Here is a 21,329-nt window from a genome sequence, read left to right on the forward strand (position 1 = left end):
AGACCCTTGCGAGGGGCCAAGCCTCGTGAGGCGGACGACAGGAAGCTTCCTCAGAGGCAGCCTCATCAGGCAGGCTCGCGAGGAGGCGGAGAGATCAAGGCAGGGGTACCTCGCGAGGAACCCATGACGCAAGCATTGACGATCGAGACCAGGCGGGCGCCAGGCGGGCGCCGGCCTGCACAGTGTCTTTGTTTCCCCTTTGGTGCAAAGGGGGCAAGCACAGGCCAAGGCATCAGGCAAACGTTACCATTCTGGTGCAACGAGACCAAGACCAGCCGGATGGCAGGACGGAGGTCACCGTGGAGCCCAAGACGGCGTCATCGCCAGTGCTTTTGGCAGCCGAAGACCACCTTGGTCAGGATAACTTGTACTAGATGTTCCCCTTCAAAATGGCCAATTGTTGGCGCCCTTCCCGCTCATTATTTGGGGAGAGGCCCAGGGCCTCTATAAATAAAGCTACCCACCACAGAGTAGAGACATCTGGACACCCCAAGAATATCGAGAGATCTGGTAGAACCCTAGCAGAGAGAGAGAGGCGATGAACTCACCCTAGCAGTTCATCGCACCAGCTCAAGAACACCTCTCGCGAGATTGTTTTTCCCTTGTACTGTCCATCATCATATTAAAGCGGCCGGGTCAATGGAAGGCGATGGTGGCGACGGCGAGGCGACACGAAGGAGCTCGTGGAGGACGCCGGCGCTTCTTTCGCTGCTAGGAATAGGCGGAGGCGACCGGATCTGGGGCGGCGGCGGCGGGTGCAGATGACTTCGATGGCCGTGTGATGCCTCATGTACGGTTGCACTGGTGGTTAGAAAATGAAGGAGGAGGAGAGAAAAGAAAAGAGGAAAGCGTGATGGCATGGCTCATCGTTTTGTTCGCCGGCGGGGGAGGAAGACCCGTGTTTTACCCTCACATAATTCAATGAAAGGAGGAGGCAGCGTTCCTGCACATCACTAGAACCATAACATTCATTTAGGGAAACGTTAGGTTTCAGCCGGCGGATCGCAGCGAGCGTCCGCCGTCTTCTTCTTGCGACACGTGTCTTGTATGGGTTCGTCTAATACTATTTTCTAGATGTTCTGTGTGACACGTGTGGCGTGTGTGGCTGGCGAAGAAACCAAAAGGTTTTCTGCAACAATATCTGTGTTGCAAGAATTTCTTTCGCAACAACTTCCATGTTGCAAAAAAGTGAAAACGAAAAAAATGCAATGTCACCAGCGGAAGCTGCGACATTTTTTTATTACAAAAAATTCTGCAACAACATACATGTTGTAGAAGTCATTTTCGCAACATCATCTATGTTGCAAAAAAAAAGTGAAGGCAGATTTATTTTTTGCAACACAATCTCTATTGCAAATGTTTTTCCGCAACACGAGCTCTGCTGCAAAAAAAAAATTTGAAACACAACCTTTGTTGCAATGGTGAAGAAGGACCAGGTCGTTGGATTGTGCCGGATCTGACGGCTGCTGAGGTGGCGGATCTTTTTAAAAGATCCACCGACCGACGCCTAGTGCGGCCCATTCATTTATGCATTTCCTCATAATTCAGTTTCCTGGCAAATTTTTACATATTGTTACGGACCATTAGAATTAGCTAATTAGTATATCATGGCTTTACAGTTCGCAGGATATATAAGTGTAACATATCCATTATAATCGGGAGCACAAGCTTTTGATGCTGGTAAATTCTTTACCATGGTCACTACTTTTTTTTTCTTGCTCTTTTGGAGGTACTGTGAATAAATGATGATAAATGGGAGGGTACAGATCATTGCTAGATCAGAATATTGGATGACATGCAAGCATCTTCCTTCATTGGTTTGTGTGCTCTACGGTGGGGGTCATATTTTGCTGGGCAGCCTATTTGGAATCGCTAATGGATCATCTGTATCAATGTAACTAAAATGGGCGTTCGTTCTTACTCGACATTTGTGTTCAGGCGGGCATGGTTTTAAATAGCCCGCTACAGCGTTTACAGGAGGTCTTGTGCTAAGGGACGTTGATTCAAACACATGAGCAAACATTTTAAATAGCACGCTGTAGCACTTAGGAGAGGTCCGCCGCTAAGAGGCTTAGCGCGCTATTTAAAACTATTCAGCACCATAAGATTATCACACCATGGTGCTATTATTTTAAATTTAGGCCATGGCACCTTCAATCTGCAGTTCACATTGTCGTAGTATATGTAAACACTGTTTCTAAGTGCCAAGCTGGTAAATGTTGTTAGGAATATGCAACTTGTATTCCCATGAGGCCATAGGCCGATATATATATACATGTACAGGTGTGGAACATATGCAGGAAACCCCTCATATAACGGGATAAATACAAAGGGGTACATGACTTATATTATAACTCTAACACCCCCCCCCCCCCCCCCTCAAACTCATGGTGGATGAACAACACTGAGTTTGGAGAGATAAAAGCCATGTTGTGCTCTAGGCTGAGCTTTCGTCAGGAAATCCGCCAACTGTAACTCGGAAGGCACATACTGAAGAGCAATAACCTGATCCTGCACAGCAGCACGCACATAGAAAGCATCAACACCAATATGCTTGGTGAGCTCATGCTTCACAGGATCGCGTGCAATGCTGATAGCACCTGTACTGTCAGATAGAAGCAGAGTCGGTGTAGTGACAGAAACACCAAAATCCTGAAGTAACCACCGTAACCAAGTCACCTCTGCCGTCAAAAGAGCCATTGCTCGCAACTCAGCCTCGGCACTCGAACGGGAAACTGCAAGCTGTTTCTTCGTCTTCCAGGCAATGAGAGAACCACCAAGAAAAACACAGTAAGCAGAAAGTGAACGGCGATCGGAAGGATCACTAGCCCACGTAGCATCCGAATAGGCCTGGAGCTGTAAAGAACTGGAGCGAGGAAAGAATAGACGGTGAGAGATAGTGCCTCGAAGATATCGAAGAACACGAAGGAGATGACTATAGTGAACCGAGGTGGGGGCAGAGACAAACTGACTCAGAATATGAACCGGATAAGATATGTCCGGACGAGTGACAGCTAGATAGACAAGACTGCCAACAAGATGACGATAACGCGTCGAATCAGGGAGAGGATCACCATCAGTAGCACAGAGGTGAACATTGAGCTCCATAGGAGTCTCAACAACGCGCTCGTCAGTAAGAGCAGCACGAGCAAGAAGATCCTGGATATACTTTTCCTGGGATATAAAAAAGCCATCAGAGGTAGAAGAGACTTCAATCCCAAGAAAGTAGCGAAGAGGTCCAAGATCAGACATAAGAAACTGCTCACTAAGACGGGCCTTTACAAAGGCAATATACTCGGGGTCATCCCCCGTGATGATCATGTCATCAACATAAAGAAGAAGAAGTGTCCGACCACGAGGAGAAAGGTGAATAAACAATGCGGGATCATGAGCACTTGCTAAAAAACCAGCAGCAGTGATCACAGAGGCAAAGCGCTCAAACCAGGCGCGGGGGGCTTGCTTAAGGCCATAGAGAGAGCGACGAAGACAACATACCATTGCCATCAGGAACAGAATACCCAGGTGGTGGCTACATGTACACCTCCTCACGCAGCTCACCATTAAGAAAGGCATTCTTAACATCAAGCTGAGATATAGACCAGTGGCGTGCAGAGGCAACAGCAAGAAGGGTACGAACAGTGGTCATATGAGCCACAGGAGCAAAAGTCTCGTCATAATCACGACCATGCTCCTGCTGAAAACAACGAGCCACAAGACGAGCTTTGTGACGCTCAAGAGAACCATCGGAGCGAGTCTTAACCTTGTAGACCCACTTACAAGTGATCGGACGGACTCCGGGAGGAAGAGAAACAAGATCCCAAGTACCAGTGCGTTCAAGAGCAGCAATCTCCTCTGCCATCGCAAACTGCCATTCAGGATGAACAACAGCCTGACGATAAGAAGTTGGCTCAAGAACAGCAGCACCAGCGGTGGGAAAGCCAAAGCGATCAACAGGCAGACGAGGACGAGAACGCAAGCCATAAGTAGGCTGAGAGGAAGATGACGACCCATCCATAGAGGCATCAACTGGTCGTGGACGACGAGTGTAATGCTGAGGAAGAGATGGAATAATAGAAGGAGGAATCAGCAAGGTAGAATCAGGGGGTGGTGACGAAGAAGTCACCGGAGATGAAGGTGTAGAATCCGGTGACAGACTGGGAGAGGAGACCGGGGAGGGAGTCACCGGAGATGAGGGTGGAGAACCCGGTGACATGCTAGGCGAGGAGACCGGGGAGGATGGTGGCTGCAAGTCAACTAGATGTGGAGAAGGAGAGGAAGTGGAACGGAGAGGTACAGTGTCGGCAGGGGTGAGAAGTGAGTCAGGAAAAGTGAGGAAAGAGATATCCTGCACTGAAAAAGTCGAGGAAGATGGGCGTGGATAGAAGGGACGAGACTCTTCAAAAGTCACATCTCGAGAGATACGCATCCGACGACCAATAGGATCCCAACAACGATACCCCTTATGCTCATCACTGTAGCCTAAGAAGACACACTCAACAGACTGAGCGGTCAGTTTGGTGCGTTCGCGAGGGGCAAGAAGAACATAGCAAACACAACCAAACGAGCGAAGCATCGAATAATCGGGAGAACGATCAAAAAATCGCTCGAAAGGAACACCACCCTGTAGAGCAGCGGAAGGCTTTATATTGATAAGATAGGTGGATGTGGAGACGGCCTCAGCCCAAAAATGAGGCGGGAGAGAGGCAGCAATCATCAATGCACGAGCCGTCTCAAGAAGATGTCGATGCTTTCGCTCAGCCACACCATTCTGAGCATGAGCACTAGGACAAGAGAATTGAGAGAGAGTCCCGTGCTCAGCAAGAACACCACGCAACATCTTAGAGATATACTCGCCAGCAGAGTCAGCACGCAAAACACGAATGGGTGAAGAGAACTGAGTATGAACCATGGCAGCAAAACGCTTATAAATAGACAACACCTCAGAACGAGAAGTCATGAAATAAAGCCATGTGTAACGAGAGAAATCATCTATAAAAATAATATAGTATTTATGACCACCTTTCGAAGCGAAAGGGGCCGGACCCCATACATCAGAATGGACTAAATCGAAAGGACGCTTAGACACGGACTCACTATGTGAATATGGTAACTGAATCTGCTTGCCAAGACGACAACCCTGACACTCTAAAGAGACATCTCCTGAGACAGACCCCAGAAGGCCTCGACGAACTAAAGAAGACAACCGAGAACCACACAGATGACCAAGTCGATGATGCCACTGCTGGAAGGAACCAGTGACGGAGGCAACAGAAGCGGGAGAACTGGCGATGGTGGTGGCAGCAGAAGGAACATGAAGCCAGTCCAACTCCCAAAGACCCTGAGAATCACGGCGGCGAGGGCCAGCCCCAACCAGAGTGTGCGTGTGACGGTCCTGGACAGAACAAGAGTCAACGTCAAGGATGACGCGACAACCAGAATCCGTAAGTTGTCCAGCAGAAAATAAATTCATGGTAAGGCAAGGAACATGAGCAACATCAGGAACAGAATAAGAAGGAGTAGTAAGATTGCCTCTACTAGCAACAGAAAGGGGAGTACCATCAGCAGTGAGGACATGAATAGGAGAATCGAGTGATCGAAGAGAGGACAAAGTGGAAGAATGAGAAGACATATGAAAAGAAGCTCCAGAGTCCAGAACCCATGGGGATGTACCTGACTGTGTAGAGGGTGAGTGCTCAGTGCGGGAAGCATCAGTCACAGAACCGGCAGCACCCGTCGAGGAAGACCCTGAAGCCGCGAGCAGACGCTTAAGTCTCAGAATATCCTGCTCAGTCAAAGCAATGGCTGAAGCTGTCGAGGTAGACGACGAAGTCCCTGAAGATGATGATCGAGCCTTGCGCAGGTGTTTCTTCTTCGTGTAGCACTGAGACTCAAGATGACCATCATTGTTGCAATAGGCGCAGTGTGGACGGGGGCGACCTGAGCCTCCAGAAGGAGTGGGCAAGAGCGGTGGAGCACTCGAGCGAGAAGTGGTCGATGGAGCAGGTGGCGTAGGAGCACGAGTAGCAAGCACAGAAGGAACCTCCAGCAAACCAGCACCACGTAAGCGAGTCTCCTCCGCACGAATCTCAGAAAGCGCCTCCATGAGAGAAATACGGCCACGAGCAAACAACTGAGCACGCCGGGGCTCAAACTCCTTACGGAGCCGAGACAAGAACTCATAGACGCGATGAAACTCCAAATTGGCCTGGACAGCCTGGCAACAGGGGCAGGTACGACATCCAGCACTACAGAGAGAATCAAGCTGACGCCAGATAGCAGAACTCTGGGCATAGAAGTCATCAACAGTAGAGTCACCCTGCTGAAGAGCATGCTCCTGACGGATCACAGAGAGGTATAAGGCATCACCAGAGGGCTGATAGCGCTCACGAAGACGGGTCCACATCTCAAAGACAGTAGAAAGACCCAGAAATTCAGAAGCAAACTGAGGCAGAACACTAGCAGTGAGAACAGCTGCAGCACGAGCATCATCATCAAGCCACTGGGTGTAAGCAGACAGAGCACCATGATACAACTGAAGAGCCTCCTCATAAGTCAAAACCCTCTCATCATAAGCACGATCAGCAGCCTCATCAGCAACCTTAGCCGCATCCTTGGCGGACTGATTAGCATCCGTGGGAAGAACCGATGGAGTGGGCGGAGTAGGAGCCACCGGAGGAACTGGATGTGGCGGACATCAGACCTCGCCAGAAAGAACACCCCAAAGACGAATGCCACGCATGTGAATGCGCATGAAGCCAGTGAACTCGGTGTAGTTAGTACCATCAAAGATCACCGGACAGCGAGGAACAGCAACAAAACCCGATGCAGCAGACTTTTTTTTTAGGATCCGACGAGAACAACCAGATCGGGATCAGGCGCGGGCTACAGGAGCTTCGGAAGCCGGCTGGAGAGGGAACCCGCGGCTGGGGCAGGGATGGGCGGCTGGAGCAGGGACGGGCGGCTGAGACGAGCTCCCTGGGCGCCCGCGGGAAGGGCGGCTGAGACGAGCGGGATGGGCGACTGGGTAACTCCCGATCTGGACGAGCCGGCAGCCAAGCTCCCTGGGCACCGGCGGGATGAGCGGCTTGGAGGCGGCTTGGAGGACTCCCGGCGGCTTGAGACGAGCGGGATGGATCGGGACGGGCCGGCAGCAGTAACCCGTGCGAGCGCTCCTGGGCAGCCCTGCGAGCGGCCGGCGGGAGAGGAGAGCAGGGCTCCTGCGGGCGGCTGGGAGAACTCCCGATCGGGACGGAGAGGAGATCGAGCGAATAGCTTCGATCGAACAGACAGATCAAATGCACGAGTTGCAGCGTGCAAAAAATTGACCTAGCTCTAATACCATGTTAGGAATATGCAACTTGTATTCCCATGAGGCCATAGGCCGATATATATATACATGTACAGGTGTGGAACATATGCAGGAAACCCCTCATATAACGGGATAAATACAAAGGGGTACATCACTTATATTATAACTCTAACAAATGTATCTATACCAACTTTGTTGTCACACTATTTTGTTGCTTAGAGACAAAACAACGATGAAGCCCCATGCTTTTCTAACCCAGTGACCGCTTCTGGCCTCACTAAGGTGACGGGGGATAAATCATCCATGTTAGTGCTTTTAATTTTGACTTGCAACATCTAAGATAGATTCTGATATTAAAACTCCATTGCACAAATTTTATCTTTTCTCCTAAGATGGTGAGATTCTGTGATGCTGAATTACACCCAATGAATAAATAAGAAAAACATGTCTAGCTTTTTCTCTTGAATGGTACGCAAGTTTGTCAATTGTTTAGTGAAGCTTTCCTTCAAAAGAGTTATAAATACTACAGGAAGGAGAGTAAGACAATGACAGTTCACTGGAATATGGATTTTGAGAGGACATATATGTGTTTACCTCTCTGGAATTACATATTACTTTCCTTGCTGATGCTATTGCTCAGGTGAAGGTATTGCTATCCATTTTTTCAGGTTGAATCTATGTTTCGAGCACTGGTCATCTAAATGGAGTTTCTACGTTTTCTCTGTACTGGTGATCATATGTTCGACCTAATGCCTATCTAGGGTCTTGGGCGGACCTGGCATAGGTTATGCTGGACATCGACAAGTGTTCTTTAGCACACCTTAAATAAAACAGTTTTGCTAAAGCACATCTAGATGTGCCCTAAGTATTGCACATCTAAGTCCTATATCATTGATTTTATGCGAAGATTCATGCAAGATTTTCGGTTGTCCTTTTCTTTTCCTTTTTAGTTTGATTGAGTCACTTAGATGTGCAATAACTCTAGACAGACCTGAAAGAAAATCAAGTTTGATACAAGAACGGTTTTCTTTAAAAATCTGTTCATTTGTGGCTACAAAGCTTAAGAAGGTTGACTGAAGGTACTCAAAGGATCTGAACCTGAAACTCTGATTATTTTTTTTTGCTCGGCAATCATTGTGCACTGCAAATGAAATATATTCAAGTTCAGCTAGAACTTATTTGAAGGAAATGATGTATTATCTTGGTAGGTAGGGAACGTATATAGATGATGATAGATGTGTTGGTATTCAGCGTTTGGGTGTCGTGCTAATGATGCCACTCTCCATGGTACTTCCACTGTACTTTAATATATTATATGCTGACGTTTGGTTGGGTTTTCTAAATTTGTATGGGGTTATTTCTGATCTATATGAGATTTATTTGGACATGCCTTCTATTCACAAATAAGGGCCACTGATCGCTAGCAGTTCTATTTAACTCCGCTAATTAATTTCTATGTCAATATTGGCCTGCAACTTGGCAACAAATGGCAGAAATGACACAACTATGAGGACGCTATGTTATCCTCCCTGCTTTCTGTTATCCTCCCTGCTTTCTGTCTAGGGTGTCTGAGCAGTTTCCCACAACCCTAAGCTTTACATGGTATCAGTTTAGGTTTACGATCAATGTCTTCCGCTCTGTCCCGGTCGCCGCCGCTCAGGCCGTCGCCACTCCGTTTTTGTCGTCTCGCCCGCTGGGCTCCGTGGCTGGCGCCTCCACGGCCGCTGCCGCCGCTCCCCTGCATGGCCCGCTGTCGCCGATCTCCTACGACGCCGCGGCTCCGTTCCCGCCTACTGGCTACGCCTCGGGACCACCGCTGGCCTACGCGGCTCCCGCGGCCAACCATTGGCTAGGGTTTCTAGACGCGCCACTGGCGCCCTACGGCCCTCCAGCACCGTCACCAGCCCACGGCGCCTCTGCCCCGTCGGCGTACGTGGCCTACCCGCCGTACGCCTCTGCCCCGTCGGCGTACGCGGCCTACCTGACGGCCACGGCACCCGCGCCTCCTCATGGCGCGCCTTCTTCATACGATGCGCCCTATGGTGGTCCATTGACGGAGTTGGTGGCTTCTTTCGTGCTGCCGGGTGTTACCTCGCCCCCGGGGTTTTACACGCCACCGCCGCCTTCGAATCATGTTGTGCCTCCTGCGCTGTTTTACTTTGCGCACCTCATCCCGATGAAGCTCACGACGGATAACTACCTGTCGTGGCATGCTCAAGTACTGCCGCTTCTTCGCAGTCGCTCTTTGGAGGGTTATGTTGATGGGTTGTGCCCTTCGCCGTATCATCCAGCGTATCATGCTTGGGTGGCCCGGGATCAAGCAATCCTCTCTGCTATCCAGTCCTCTCTCACGGAGGGAGTCTCGTCACTGGTCATCTTCGCCGCTACGTCTCGGGACGCGTGAACAACCCTTCATATCAGTTTTGCTTCGCAGTCCCAGGCGCGTGCTCATGCTATTCGCACTGCGCTTGGGGAGGTAAAGCTTAATGACCTCACCGTCACTGACTACTTCAACAAGGTGACGGGTATGGCTGACACACTTGCCTCCATTCGCAAGGCTCTTGGTTCGGAGGAGTTCACCTCTTATGTGCTTAATAGACTGGGTGACGATTATGATAATTTGGTCGAGAATATCAATAGTCATGACATCCCATCCATCCACATGAGTTGTACGCGCATCTTCTTGCCACAGAACAGCGCATCCAGGCTCGCAGCACTACGCCGAGTTTCCTTTCCGCCAACGCTGCAGCGCGTGGCAAGGGCAAGCCCTACAAGCCACCAACTGGTGGCAAACCTCTGCCGACCGCATCCAACCCGCAGAACTCCACTACTTCCGCGAACGGCAAAGTCCGTGCCTGTTGTCCTTCATGTGGTGCTCAAGTCCCCTGCCAGCTATGTGGTCTTGATGGCCACCTTGCTTCCCATTGCCATTTTCGCTTCAAGCAGGATTTTTTGGGGAATCAGAACCAATGGCAAGGGTAATGAGAAGCAGGCTGCTCTGGCGAGTCATGAGCAGACATACTCCTTCCTATCCAGTTGATGCGTCATGGTACATGGATACAAGAGCTACCAATCACCTGACGAGTGAGATGGGCAAGCTCTCTACACAGGAGCTGTACCATGGACATGATCAGGTTTGCACTGCTAATGGAGAAGGTATGCACATCTCACATATTGGTCAGGCATCCCTTCTTACTCGTCGATCCAAACAATTATGTCTCCTAATGTCCTTCGAGTTCCCTCTGTTTCACGTAGTTTGTTGTCAGTTCCTAAACTTACTCGTGATAATGATGTTTTTGCTGAGTTTCACCCGTTTCATGTTTTTGTTGAGGACCGGGACACGAGGAACGTACTTCTTAGAGGTTGACTACACCATGGTCTTTATGCATGCCACCGTCTCCTTGTGCTTTCAGCGGTGTTCGTGTGTCTTCGTCGCATTGGCATGTGTGCCTTGGTCATCCTGCCACTCCCATTGTCAGCCATGTCATCAGCTTCCAGTTGTGTCCAATAAAAATGCTGCTACAATTTGCGATGCCTGTCAGCAAGGCAAGAGTCATCAGCTTCCTTTTTCTAAGTCGGGTCGTATAGTCAACAAACCGCTTGAACTTGTGTTTTCGGATGTATGGAGCCATGCCCAAACCTCTGTTAGTGGTCATAATTACTATGTCAGTTTTATTGATGCTTACAGTCGGTTCACTTGGCTTTATCTTCTCAAGCGCAAGTCTGATGGGTTTAATGTTTCCTTGCAATTCCAAGTGCATGTTAAGCGTCTGCTCAGTCACAAAATCATTCATGTGCAATCTGATTGGGGGGGTGAGTACCACAACCTCAATGCATTCTTTAATAAGCTTGGAATTACGCATCGTGTGTCTTGTCCTCATACACATCAGCAAAACGGTGTAGCTGAGCGTAAGCATGTCATATAGTTGAGACTGGTGATAGATGCTGATGTACTAAGTCCGCCTTTTCAGCCACCTCCCTATTATTGTAACATCAGGAATAAAGAGTTGGTTTGGTATTCTTGTGTTCAAGTGAATGTATGTCAGAGGATGAGATCTTTGGGCTGGCATACATCTCGTGTTCTTTCTCAAATTCACTTCCAATTCATTAAGATCGGGCCACCCCTACTATTTGCCACGTATTAGACTTGTTTACAATTGTTTGGAATTTAGGCATTTTTACTTCATTTATAAAAAGATTGGAACATTTGAAGTTTCAATCACCTGAACAAGAATCAAGAAATAGTATAAATAGCTTGAATACACCATCACAAAGAGTTGCGTTAAATTACACTTGCAATTTACCAGCTATTATTAATTTTCTCATCAGAATAATTGGTAACGGCATACTGCAGAAACCAGCTTCAATATAATTTAAGGGCTTTCACCAAAAAATATATTTGAAGGGTGAATGAATAACCATATCAGTCACAGGTAATTTTTTCACTATTTATCAAACATTGGCAGCAACACAAGTAGGAGCCAACAGTACATGCAAGTCAATACATACCTGGATTGTGAAATTCTACTAGCAATTTCCTAAAGGAAGGAACTAAAATTCCTGATGGAAAGAATTCCTAGTGACGCCTTATTTCATCCAAGATGTTTCCCACACTAGGTGATAATCTTGGAAGGTATTTGTACACCTGCAAAATATGGAAACTAAACTAAGTATGCCGATCTAATCCAGCGAACAGGTACTCCTAATTATGACTTGTGAGCCATTGGTACTTGTACATTACAATGTGAATTGTTAGTGACACTTGTACAGAGTAGTTTCAGGAAAATGAAGTTGCATTGCATCATCCAAAAGATGTAGCTACTAAATGTTGGAGCTTAACAAGAATATTAAATTTAATGCAATTTGATGTGTTAGTGTCGGAGTTGCTGAAATGTGGAATGAAGGAAAGTCTGAAGCATATTGGTTCAAACATCTCGTACAAGTTTTATTATGAAAAGAACTATCAAAATTATTATGAGTTCTAACAGCAAATATGGTTTTCTTTATGTTATTAAATATAGTGGCATGTCCCTTGTAGCTTGACTTTAAGGTAGAGAGTAGACCTACCCAAAACTTTATAAATACGTCCAGGGCAACTGGAACCAGACAAACGAAAAAGGTGACTGCAGCTTGATCGGTTTCCAGTCCATAGTGGTCAAGAATAATTTCCACTAATGAATGCCAACCTGCCTCTGAATGGTACCTGTGATATTGCAGCTAGATGCTGTTCATATAGTCGACAAGATCACAGGCGGTAATTAAACAAGGACAGATGGTAAAACAAAATAATAGTAGCCCTCGTTTACATGCACATGATAAAAATAACAGAACATAAGAAGACTTACAGAACTACATGTTAGCTGTTAAATGTGGAAATATGTCACATGAAGCATAAATACAAACTCGTACAGGTAGGGTTCCCGTTTTTCTCACAGCAGTTCAGATACCTCTGTGTTAATCAGCTTCTAAGGCACAAAATAACCTAGTTCTGCAGTTAGATGAAACTAAAAGGTATGTAAAATTCAATATTTCCTAACCAGATTGTAAAGAAGATTAAATATCCTAACTCATTGGTTTATTAAGAGTCTGACACAAAATAAGCTATAAACGTCTCATAGAAGGCAGGAAAGAACGAAAAAAATCTTATGCGCACTTCGGTCACTTCTATTTTTTTTAAATGAACAATTTACTTCATCACCGAGAGAAATAACAAGAACACTAAAGCTAAAGTCAACATGATGTTTACTCAGTTCTATTTCTAGGATCACTTGTAACTATAAATGCATTGTTCTAAATGGAAAATTCAGAGAACTAGAGATAAATATATCATGACACTAAAAGACAAATACAGACACATTTCAGAAATGAATTGATAGAACTTACCCTAGAAGGATATCTGACACTAAAATGATAAGAAAAGCCTTCCCACTGTCTGAGATATTGTTTAGCAACTTATATCCTGTGAACTTTATTATTGCAACCTGGAAGCATAGGCGACAGTAAGAGCAAGATGCATGACAATTGATAACAAGATAACTTGCCTATTATTAGGGGGAGAAAAAACAAGCCATTATCATGCACAGAAAACGTGGCACTATTGAATTTATGCTCCGGCCAACTCATCCAAAAGTCTGAACTGATGGAGGGAGACGGGCAATATATTTCAACACCCCCCTCACGTCTAGGCTTATTTAGTCCTTAGACATGGGTTTTATGTAGGCCGCAGTATATTTGTTTCTAATACTGCATTGGCACGGTCTTGAACTCAAGACCTCTTGGCTCTGATACCATGTAAAACGTGATGGAAGCGTCTTGTTGAAATATATTGCCCGTCTCCCTCCATCAGTTCGGACTTTTGGATGAGTTGGCTGGAGCATGAATTCAACATGGTATACAGAGCGGGCCCTTCCATCACATCTAGCTAGCCTCCTTCGATCTCCCTCCACCCACCTTCCGCCATGTCAACCTCTGCCGCCCCCATCACCTCCGGCCTCAACTACAACACCTCCGAGCCACTCTCCCGGACGAACTATGTTCTCTGGTGAGCTCAAGCGGGATCCCAGATAATGGGCGCTGGCTTGTATGGCTATATAGATCAAATCCTAGAGGAGCCTCCCAAAACCATCACCACAAAAGATAAAGAGGGCAAGGACCAGGTGATCCCGAGCCCTGCCTATGCCCCATGGCTCGTCCAGGATCAGCAAATCGTCGTGTACCTCCTTCGCAATCTCTCCAAAGAGGTGCTCGTTCAAGTCGCATCGATGGAAACCTCGCATGCCATCTGGACGATGTTGAGCACCATGTTCTCAGCCGTCTCCCTCTCACGCGTCAACAACATCCGTGCCTCCCTCACCAACGCACAGAAGGGCAACCAGTCGGCAGCAGCATACTTTGGCGCCATGCGTGCTCCCTCCGACAAACTCACGGCGGCGGGCAAGCCAATCCGGGAGGATGAGCTCGTTTCCTTCATCGTGGCTGGGCTTGATATGGAGTATCAACCCATCATCTCTGCCTTGGACATCCGCACCGAGCCGATCACCGTCGAGATCTTGTTCTCCATGGTGGCCAACTTCGATCAGAGAGTCGAGATGTTCCACGGGACAGGTGCTCCAGCTTCAAATCTTCAGGAAACGCAGCTTCCCGCGGCGGCCGCCAAGGAACTCCCAAGGGCTTTCGCGGCCAGTAGAAGGGAGGCGGTGGCGGCGGATCACGATCTGGTGGCAGCTACAACAACCCTAATGGTGGCTACTCTGGTGGCGGCGGCCCCAATGGTGGTCACGGTGGCGGCTATCACCACAACAGTGGTGGTGGTCATCACAATGGGGGTGGCGGCGGCTGCCATCCCCAGGGTAACTCTGGCGGCAGCTACAACCCTAGGCACCCCTCCTACAACAACACCAGGGGGTGCAATAACTTTCAGGGGTACGAAGGCAGGTGCCAAATTTGTAAAAAAACTAACCACCTTGCCAAAGACTGTGATTGGCGTTATGCCGATGACAATTCCCAAAAGAAAAAAAACCGCAGCTACAGCTGATGCTTCTTATGGTGTCGATACCAATTGGTATTGAGACATGGGCGCTACAAATCATATCACCGGCGAACTCAAGAAGGTGACTGCATGAGAAATACCGTGGCCATGATCAGATCTACACCGCAGCCAATGGTGCAGGTATGGAGATTAGTCATATTGGTCAATCAATTATTGAAACCCCACATAAAAGTCTAGTTCTTAACGGAATCTTGCATGTTCCTAATGCTTCAAAAACACTTCTTTCCGTTCATCGTATTGCCCTTGATAATAATGTCTTTCTTGAGTTTCACCCCTTTTTCCTTTTGATCAAGGATCAGGTCACGAAGAAAGTTCTCCATAGGGGCACATGTGTGCAAGGGCTCTATGCATTGCTTCCTCAGTATTGTCAACTCAATAAACAAGTCTGGTGCCATCAAGCTTTCTGCTGAAAGGTGGCACAACTGTTTAGGCCATCCCTTGTTTGCTACCGTTCATCAAATTCTTAGCAAAAATAAACTCGTAGTTGTTGGTGAGGGAAATTCAGAAACTATTTGTGATTCATGCCAAAGAGCAAAAAGTCATCAATTGGCATATCCTATTTCTACTAGTGTGTCTACCAAACCATTGCAACTTATTTTTTCTAATGTTTGGGGTCCAGCGCCCACTTCTGTTGGTGGGCATTCTTATTATGTAAGTTTTGTTGATGATTATAGCAAGTACACGTGGATATACCTTCTTAAAACACGTTCTGGAGTGTTCCAAGTCTTTCATAACTTTCAAGCTCTTGTTGAACGTAAGTTTGATAGCAAAATCATTGCCGCAATCCGACTGGGGTGGTGAATATGAGAAGCTAAATTCTTTTTTTCAAAAGATAGGTATTCTCATCACGTGTCTTGCCTCCATGCTCATCAACAAAACGGTTCTGCAGAGAGGAACACATCGTCACATTGTTGAAGTAGGTCTTGCCCTTCTAGGTTCTAGCTTCAGCTTCCATGCCTTTAAAATTTTGGGACAAAGCGTTTCTTACGGCCGCTCATCTTATCAATATGTGGCCTAGTCGCACCATAGCCAATGAAACTCCCACTGAACGCCTTCTACAGGTCATACCTGATTATACTACACTTCGTGTTTTTGGTTGTGCTTGTTGGTCAAAACTTCATCCTTACAATTCTCGCAAGCTTATGTTTCGATCTCAACAATGTGTCTTCCTTGGTTACAGTGCACAACACAAGGGTGTTAAGTGCCTTGATGTTTCCTCTGGCCGTGTGTATATCTCTCGTGATGTTGTGTTCGTTGAAACTCAGTTTCCTTTTTCCAAACTTCATCCCAATGCCGGTGCTCTCCTTCGCAAGGAGATTCTTCTCCTTCCTTCTCATCTCTCTGGAGTTGATCATGTGGGTAGTGATGATTGTAATGATCCAAATATTGACTAATGCTTCTAATCCGCCTTTTGAGTCTGATGATACAGGTGCAAACACCGCTGAAAATGGTGGTCATAATGGTGCAATTTGGGACAAAAACGGTGTTGCACCGGTAGCTGTCACGCTAGAGCTGCCGCGATCGCCTTCGGGATCCGCGCCCCTGACCGCGTCAAAGCTGGCAGGATCTGCTTCGGGATCCACTTCCCAACAGGTGTCGTCTAGTCCGGCGCCCTCCTCCGACCCACGCCACTCGCCCGCCAGCCACTGGGCGCATGGCGACGTCTGCTCCGCACCAACCGTCACCGGCCACGTGTCGCTCCTCGGCTGGCACCGATCCTGCGGGTGCGCTCCACCAACCGGTCCTACGGGCCCCGTCGACCACGCGCTTCCCGCCCGAGCCACCGGTTTACACCCGGCGGGCCCCGTCCCTGTCACGTGTGGGCACCCGATCCGAGTCGGCTTCGCCTGCAGCGCCCAGACCATCTGCGCCGTCTCTCGAATCCTCTGTGATGTCCTCGGCCACAGAGGATCCGGCGGGTGTGGGCGATGTTTCTTTGGGATCCGCAGCTTCGTCCGAGGAAGCTGCTGCCGCTGATTCTTCCGCAGCAGGGCTCGGATCTTCTGCGCAGCCATGCGCTGCTACACCACCATACACATGTCTTCGAGCAGGTGTTATTCAGCCTACAAATTACAAAATTAAATATGGTTTGGCTGCTTCCACGGGAGAACCCCGTACATATCAGGAGGCCCTCGCTGGTCCAAATTGGAAGCAAGCTATGGAGGATGAGTATCAGGCTCTTCAGAGAAATAACACGTGGCATTTAGTTCCCTCACAGCAAGGTAAAAATGTGATTGATTGCAAGTGGGTTTTCAGGATAAAAAGAAGGTCTGATGGTACGATAGATTGATATAAAGCCAGGCTTGTGGCTAAAGGTTTCAAACAGAGGTATGGCATAGATTATGAAGACACTTTCAGTCCTGTTGTTAAGGCTGCTACTATTCGTCTTGTTCTATCTATTGCTGTGTCCAGAGGATGGAGTCTCAGACAGCTAGATGTGCAGAATGCGTTCCTTCATGGTGTTCTGGAAGAGGAAGTATATATGAAGCAACCTCCTGGGTTTGTAGATAAAAACAAACTGTCTCACATATGCAGGCTTGACAGATCTCTTTATGGACTGAAACAAGCTCCCAGAGCATGGTATTCTCGCCTAAGTGCGAAGTTGCAACAACTTGGCTTCACTCCTTCAAAATCTGATAAATCTCTGTTCATTTACAATAAGTCAAATACTTCAATTTTTGTACCTATCTATGTTGATGATATCATTGTCACAAGCTCGTCAAATGAAGCAGTCAAAGCTCTCTTGATCAGATTTGAACTCAGAATTTGCTCTCAAGGATCTAGGTGACTTGCATTTCTTTCTTGGTATTGAGGTTAAGAGAAATAGAGAAGGTGGCCTTCATCTCTCTCAGGAAAAATATGCCACTGACCTTTTGAGCAGAGTTGTCTTACAGGGTTGTAAACCCTCTCCAACACCCTTGTCCAGTTCAGAGAAGCTCTCACTTGCTGAAGGAGAACTCTTGAATCAAGAGGATGGTACTAAGTACAGAAGTTTGGTAGGTGCACTTCAGTACTTGACTCTCACCAGGCCTGATATTTCCTTTGCAGTAAATAAAGTTTGTCAATACCTTCATGCACCAACCACTGCTCATTGGACTGCCGCAAAACGCATATTGAGATATGTGAGACACACATTGAGTGTTTGGTTAACTTTCAGCAAGTCATCATCTACACTTGTTAGTGCTTTTTCTGATTCTGGCTGGGCAGGTTGCTTAGATGACAGAAGGTCAACTGGTGGTTTTGCAGTTTTCTTTGGTCCTAACTTGATCTCCTGGTGTGCAAAGAAACATGCCACAGTTTCTAGATCCAGTACTGAGGCAGAATACAAGGCACTGGCAAATGCAACAGCAGAATTATCTGGGTAAAGTCCATGCTCAAGGAACTTGGAATATATCACACTCAAACACCATGTCTTTGGTGTGACAACCTTGGTGCTACATATTTGTCAGCTAATCATGTCTTTCATGCTCGTACCAAGCATATTGAGATTGATTATCATTTTGTGAGGGAACGAGTTGCAAATAAAGAATTGGATATTCGGTTTGTTCACTTCAAGGACCAAATTGCGGATGGCTTCACAAAGGCACTAGCTACACGACCCTTTGAAGAGTTTAAATGTAATCTAAACTTACAAAGTTCAGATTAAGGGAGGGTGTTAATCATGAGATATTGTAGAGATGTAGCAGGCGCCAAGGAATTGTCTTGCACCATAGAGATAGTATTTTCTGTTTTAACTTCTTATCTCTATTTCTCTCTGTAAGATCTCTGTACGGTTGTTTGCCAACCGAACCCTCCTGTATCTCTTGAGAGGCTCTCTCTCGCTCGATCAATATAACACAACGTGGGCTCCCTGTTGGGGGTTGAGACGCTTCCATCACGTTTTACAGACACCCGCACACTTTTACTGATGATAGTAAAATAAAAGGTATCATTGAAATTGAGGTGATGTTAATACGACACTACCTTAAAACAAAACATTATCAGGTATGAACAGATCAGGAAAAACTTTAGATCAGTTCACCTCTTCGAATATTTGACACAACATTAGTCTTAACCGCCAAAGGTAATTAGTTATTCGCTAGGCCTAATAGCGCAGCAATTTTGATGACTTCTGATTTACTTTACAGAGAAAAAAAAAACACAGATCCACATGGTACACGCCATCAAGAGGAATGCTATACGAACTTAATGGCACACTTTCACAATTGAACATAATCAAAAAAATAAGAAGCTGCTTATATGATGTACTCCCTCCGTTCCTAAATACTTGTCTTTCTAGGTATTTCAACAAGTGACTACATACGGAGTAAAATGAGTGAATCTACACTCTAAAATATGTCTACATACATCCGTATGTAGTAGTCATTTAAAATGTCTAGAAAGACAAATATTTAGGAACGGAGGGAGTATGTACTTACTTTACTCTGGTTAAAGTACATAAGAAGGAATAGGGCAACCCCATAAACCATATCAGACCAGATATTTGCAAATGCTTGTCGGTTTTCTAATCTCCATTCATCCCTCAGCTCTACCCTGTTAAAGTAACAGAGCAGACCCGTTACAGTTAACCAGATAAATTTATCGGGCCGCAAAACGATGTTCCTGACTATCATTTTCACAGAGAAGATGAATGTTCATGTCAAAATTGCAAGGGCACTAATATAAGCAACAACTTGGCAAGAAAGAATAATAGCCTCACGCTTTTTCCCGCAACTCTGACCAGAACTCCTCATCGGAAAGTGGAGGAGATTTACCAATCTCTACTTCAAAACGGAATCTTGCTTTCTCAATATTTAGGTCCTTTATCATCTGAATCTTCTGGCTGCGTCTTACATCAAGCATTTCAGCGGCGAGTGGTACCTTCTCGACATACCTGTTATTGTACAATGACCAGCGTAATCGATTCTTTCAACAAAAAAGAAAACAGAGGAAAGGGAAGATATGGAACGCCATAGCAGTAAGATGACTTACCTGTCTAGAAATGGCATCATAACATAGTCATGTACTAGAAGATCCAACACCCATGGAACAACGATCAACAATGCTAGGAATTTGGCCTGCAGAGTACAATTTTCTTGTTAGATCCAGTTCCCCAACATCTGTATGACTTCATCGAAAAGGATCTTGAGCAATGTTGCACGGTAATAAGGTTTGAGTTATTGTTATAGTACTAGGTATAATAGTAGACCGCATTGGAAAGCGGTGCACAATTGGTAGGAAAGATGATGAGAAAATTATATCTTGTAACTAGTGCTAGAAGTACCGATTTCGTCGAAGCGTATAGAAAAACCCGGTCCTCAAACAACATGTCGTTGTAATCTTCATCAATAGAGTCCCTAAAAGCTTCAGCGATGCCCTTGTCCCTCACTATCTCCGTCGGATCATCAGTTATCTGGTCCGACAAGCTCCCACCCCCGCCCCAATCACCATCGCCGGACGTGCTGCCCCAACCTATCCAATCCTCCCATGACCGCCCTTCTGCATTTTCGGCACCCTGCTGGGCTTCCCGCAGGTCGACAATCGCCTCTGCCTTGCTCTTCCACGTCTGAAACTTGTCATCCTCCGACAGGTCTTCGTTGCTAACAACCTGCTGGAGCAATTCATCATCCTCCCTCCAGCCGGCGAGGCTCTCTTCCTCATCGTTCCAATCAGAGAACCACGCCTTCCACCATGGCTGCTGCCTCTTGGAACGCCTCCTCTTCTTGGCAAAACCCACCAGGCGCCTCCCCACCCTTCTCCTCTGGGGACCGACATCGAACATCTTGCATGCGCAAAACCTCCGGTGCCCGATCCTCTCCTCTACGGCTAACCAGACCGCAACGCCGCTAGAGCTGACCACGTAGCAACTCATTAAAGGTCATGCAACGGAGACCACATCTTCCGGGCTACAGAACGGGGGCGGACGCACCTCTGGCAACCATGTGCTCACAGCCTCACAGAATTCCCTTCTTGCCACCCGTTTTCATTGCAAGGTAGCAGTATACACATCAAGAAACCAAGAATTTCCGAACTCCCGGAAGGCCGGAATACAGTCAACCCCTCTTCTTTGCAGAATCTGCGATTCGCAACAAGCAGGAGCCAGAGAATCGTATAGCCCCAGACCACGCTGCGGTGACCAGGGATGATGATGCTCTTGCTGGGAGTATTAATTTGGACACGCGCTCCAGAGTGGCGTCCACATATATCTTTGGGTTGGGATGGATAAGGGAGGAACACGACTCAAGGGTAACGGTGGCGCCGCGAAGCAACGCCAATATGCTCCTTCCCGTAGTTTTTTTCTTCTAGCGCAGTACCTGGGCATGGGCAGCAGGGCCGGGGTTGGGCTTTGATTTGCTGCTTGGTGTCATATTTGGATCGGGCTCGGGCTTCAATTTTCAGCCCGAAATTAGCCTAGCCCAGCCCGACCAGCATTAGTTTGTAGCAAATCTGAAGCACCTGAGCGCAATCTCCGTGTCGAGCTGCCATGTAAAT

General features: G+C 47.1%; 1 protein-coding gene across 5 annotated transcripts; it reads right to left on the bottom strand.

The window, feature by feature from the left end:
• Nucleotides 1-1,201: 1,201 nt before the first annotated feature.
• LOC125528975 (CemA-like proton extrusion protein-like protein) lies at nt 1,202-21,116 on the bottom strand. Of its 5 annotated transcripts, none has more exons than XR_015612167.1 (8): nt 20,122-21,112; nt 19,830-19,915; nt 19,558-19,731; nt 19,277-19,391; nt 13,193-13,290; nt 12,377-12,512; nt 11,819-11,954; nt 1,202-1,552 (listed from the first exon to the last, which is right to left on the bottom strand). XR_015612167.1 is itself a non-coding variant. In XM_087537585.1 (7 exons), the coding sequence occupies exons 1-7, from the start codon at nt 20,707-20,709 to the stop codon at nt 11,886-11,888; spliced, it is 1,266 nt and encodes a 421-aa protein (XP_087393711.1). In that variant the 5' UTR covers nt 20,710-21,112; the 3' UTR covers nt 11,679-11,885. The 5 variants fall into 5 exon arrangements, 3 of the variants coding, with proteins under 3 accessions (XP_087393711.1, XP_087393714.1, XP_087393712.1); XR_015612166.1 differs by lacking the exon at nt 1,202-1,552 and adding an exon at nt 2,879-10,844; XM_087537585.1 differs by lacking the exon at nt 1,202-1,552 and having other exon boundaries at nt 11,679-11,954.
• Nucleotides 21,117-21,329: the final 213 nt, after the last annotated feature.

This window comes from Triticum urartu, chromosome 7A (assembly GCF_056163025.1).
Source record: "Triticum urartu cultivar PI428250 chromosome 7A, HENAU_Tu73, whole genome shotgun sequence".
NCBI classification, from domain to species: Eukaryota; Viridiplantae; Streptophyta; class Magnoliopsida; order Poales; family Poaceae; genus Triticum; species Triticum urartu.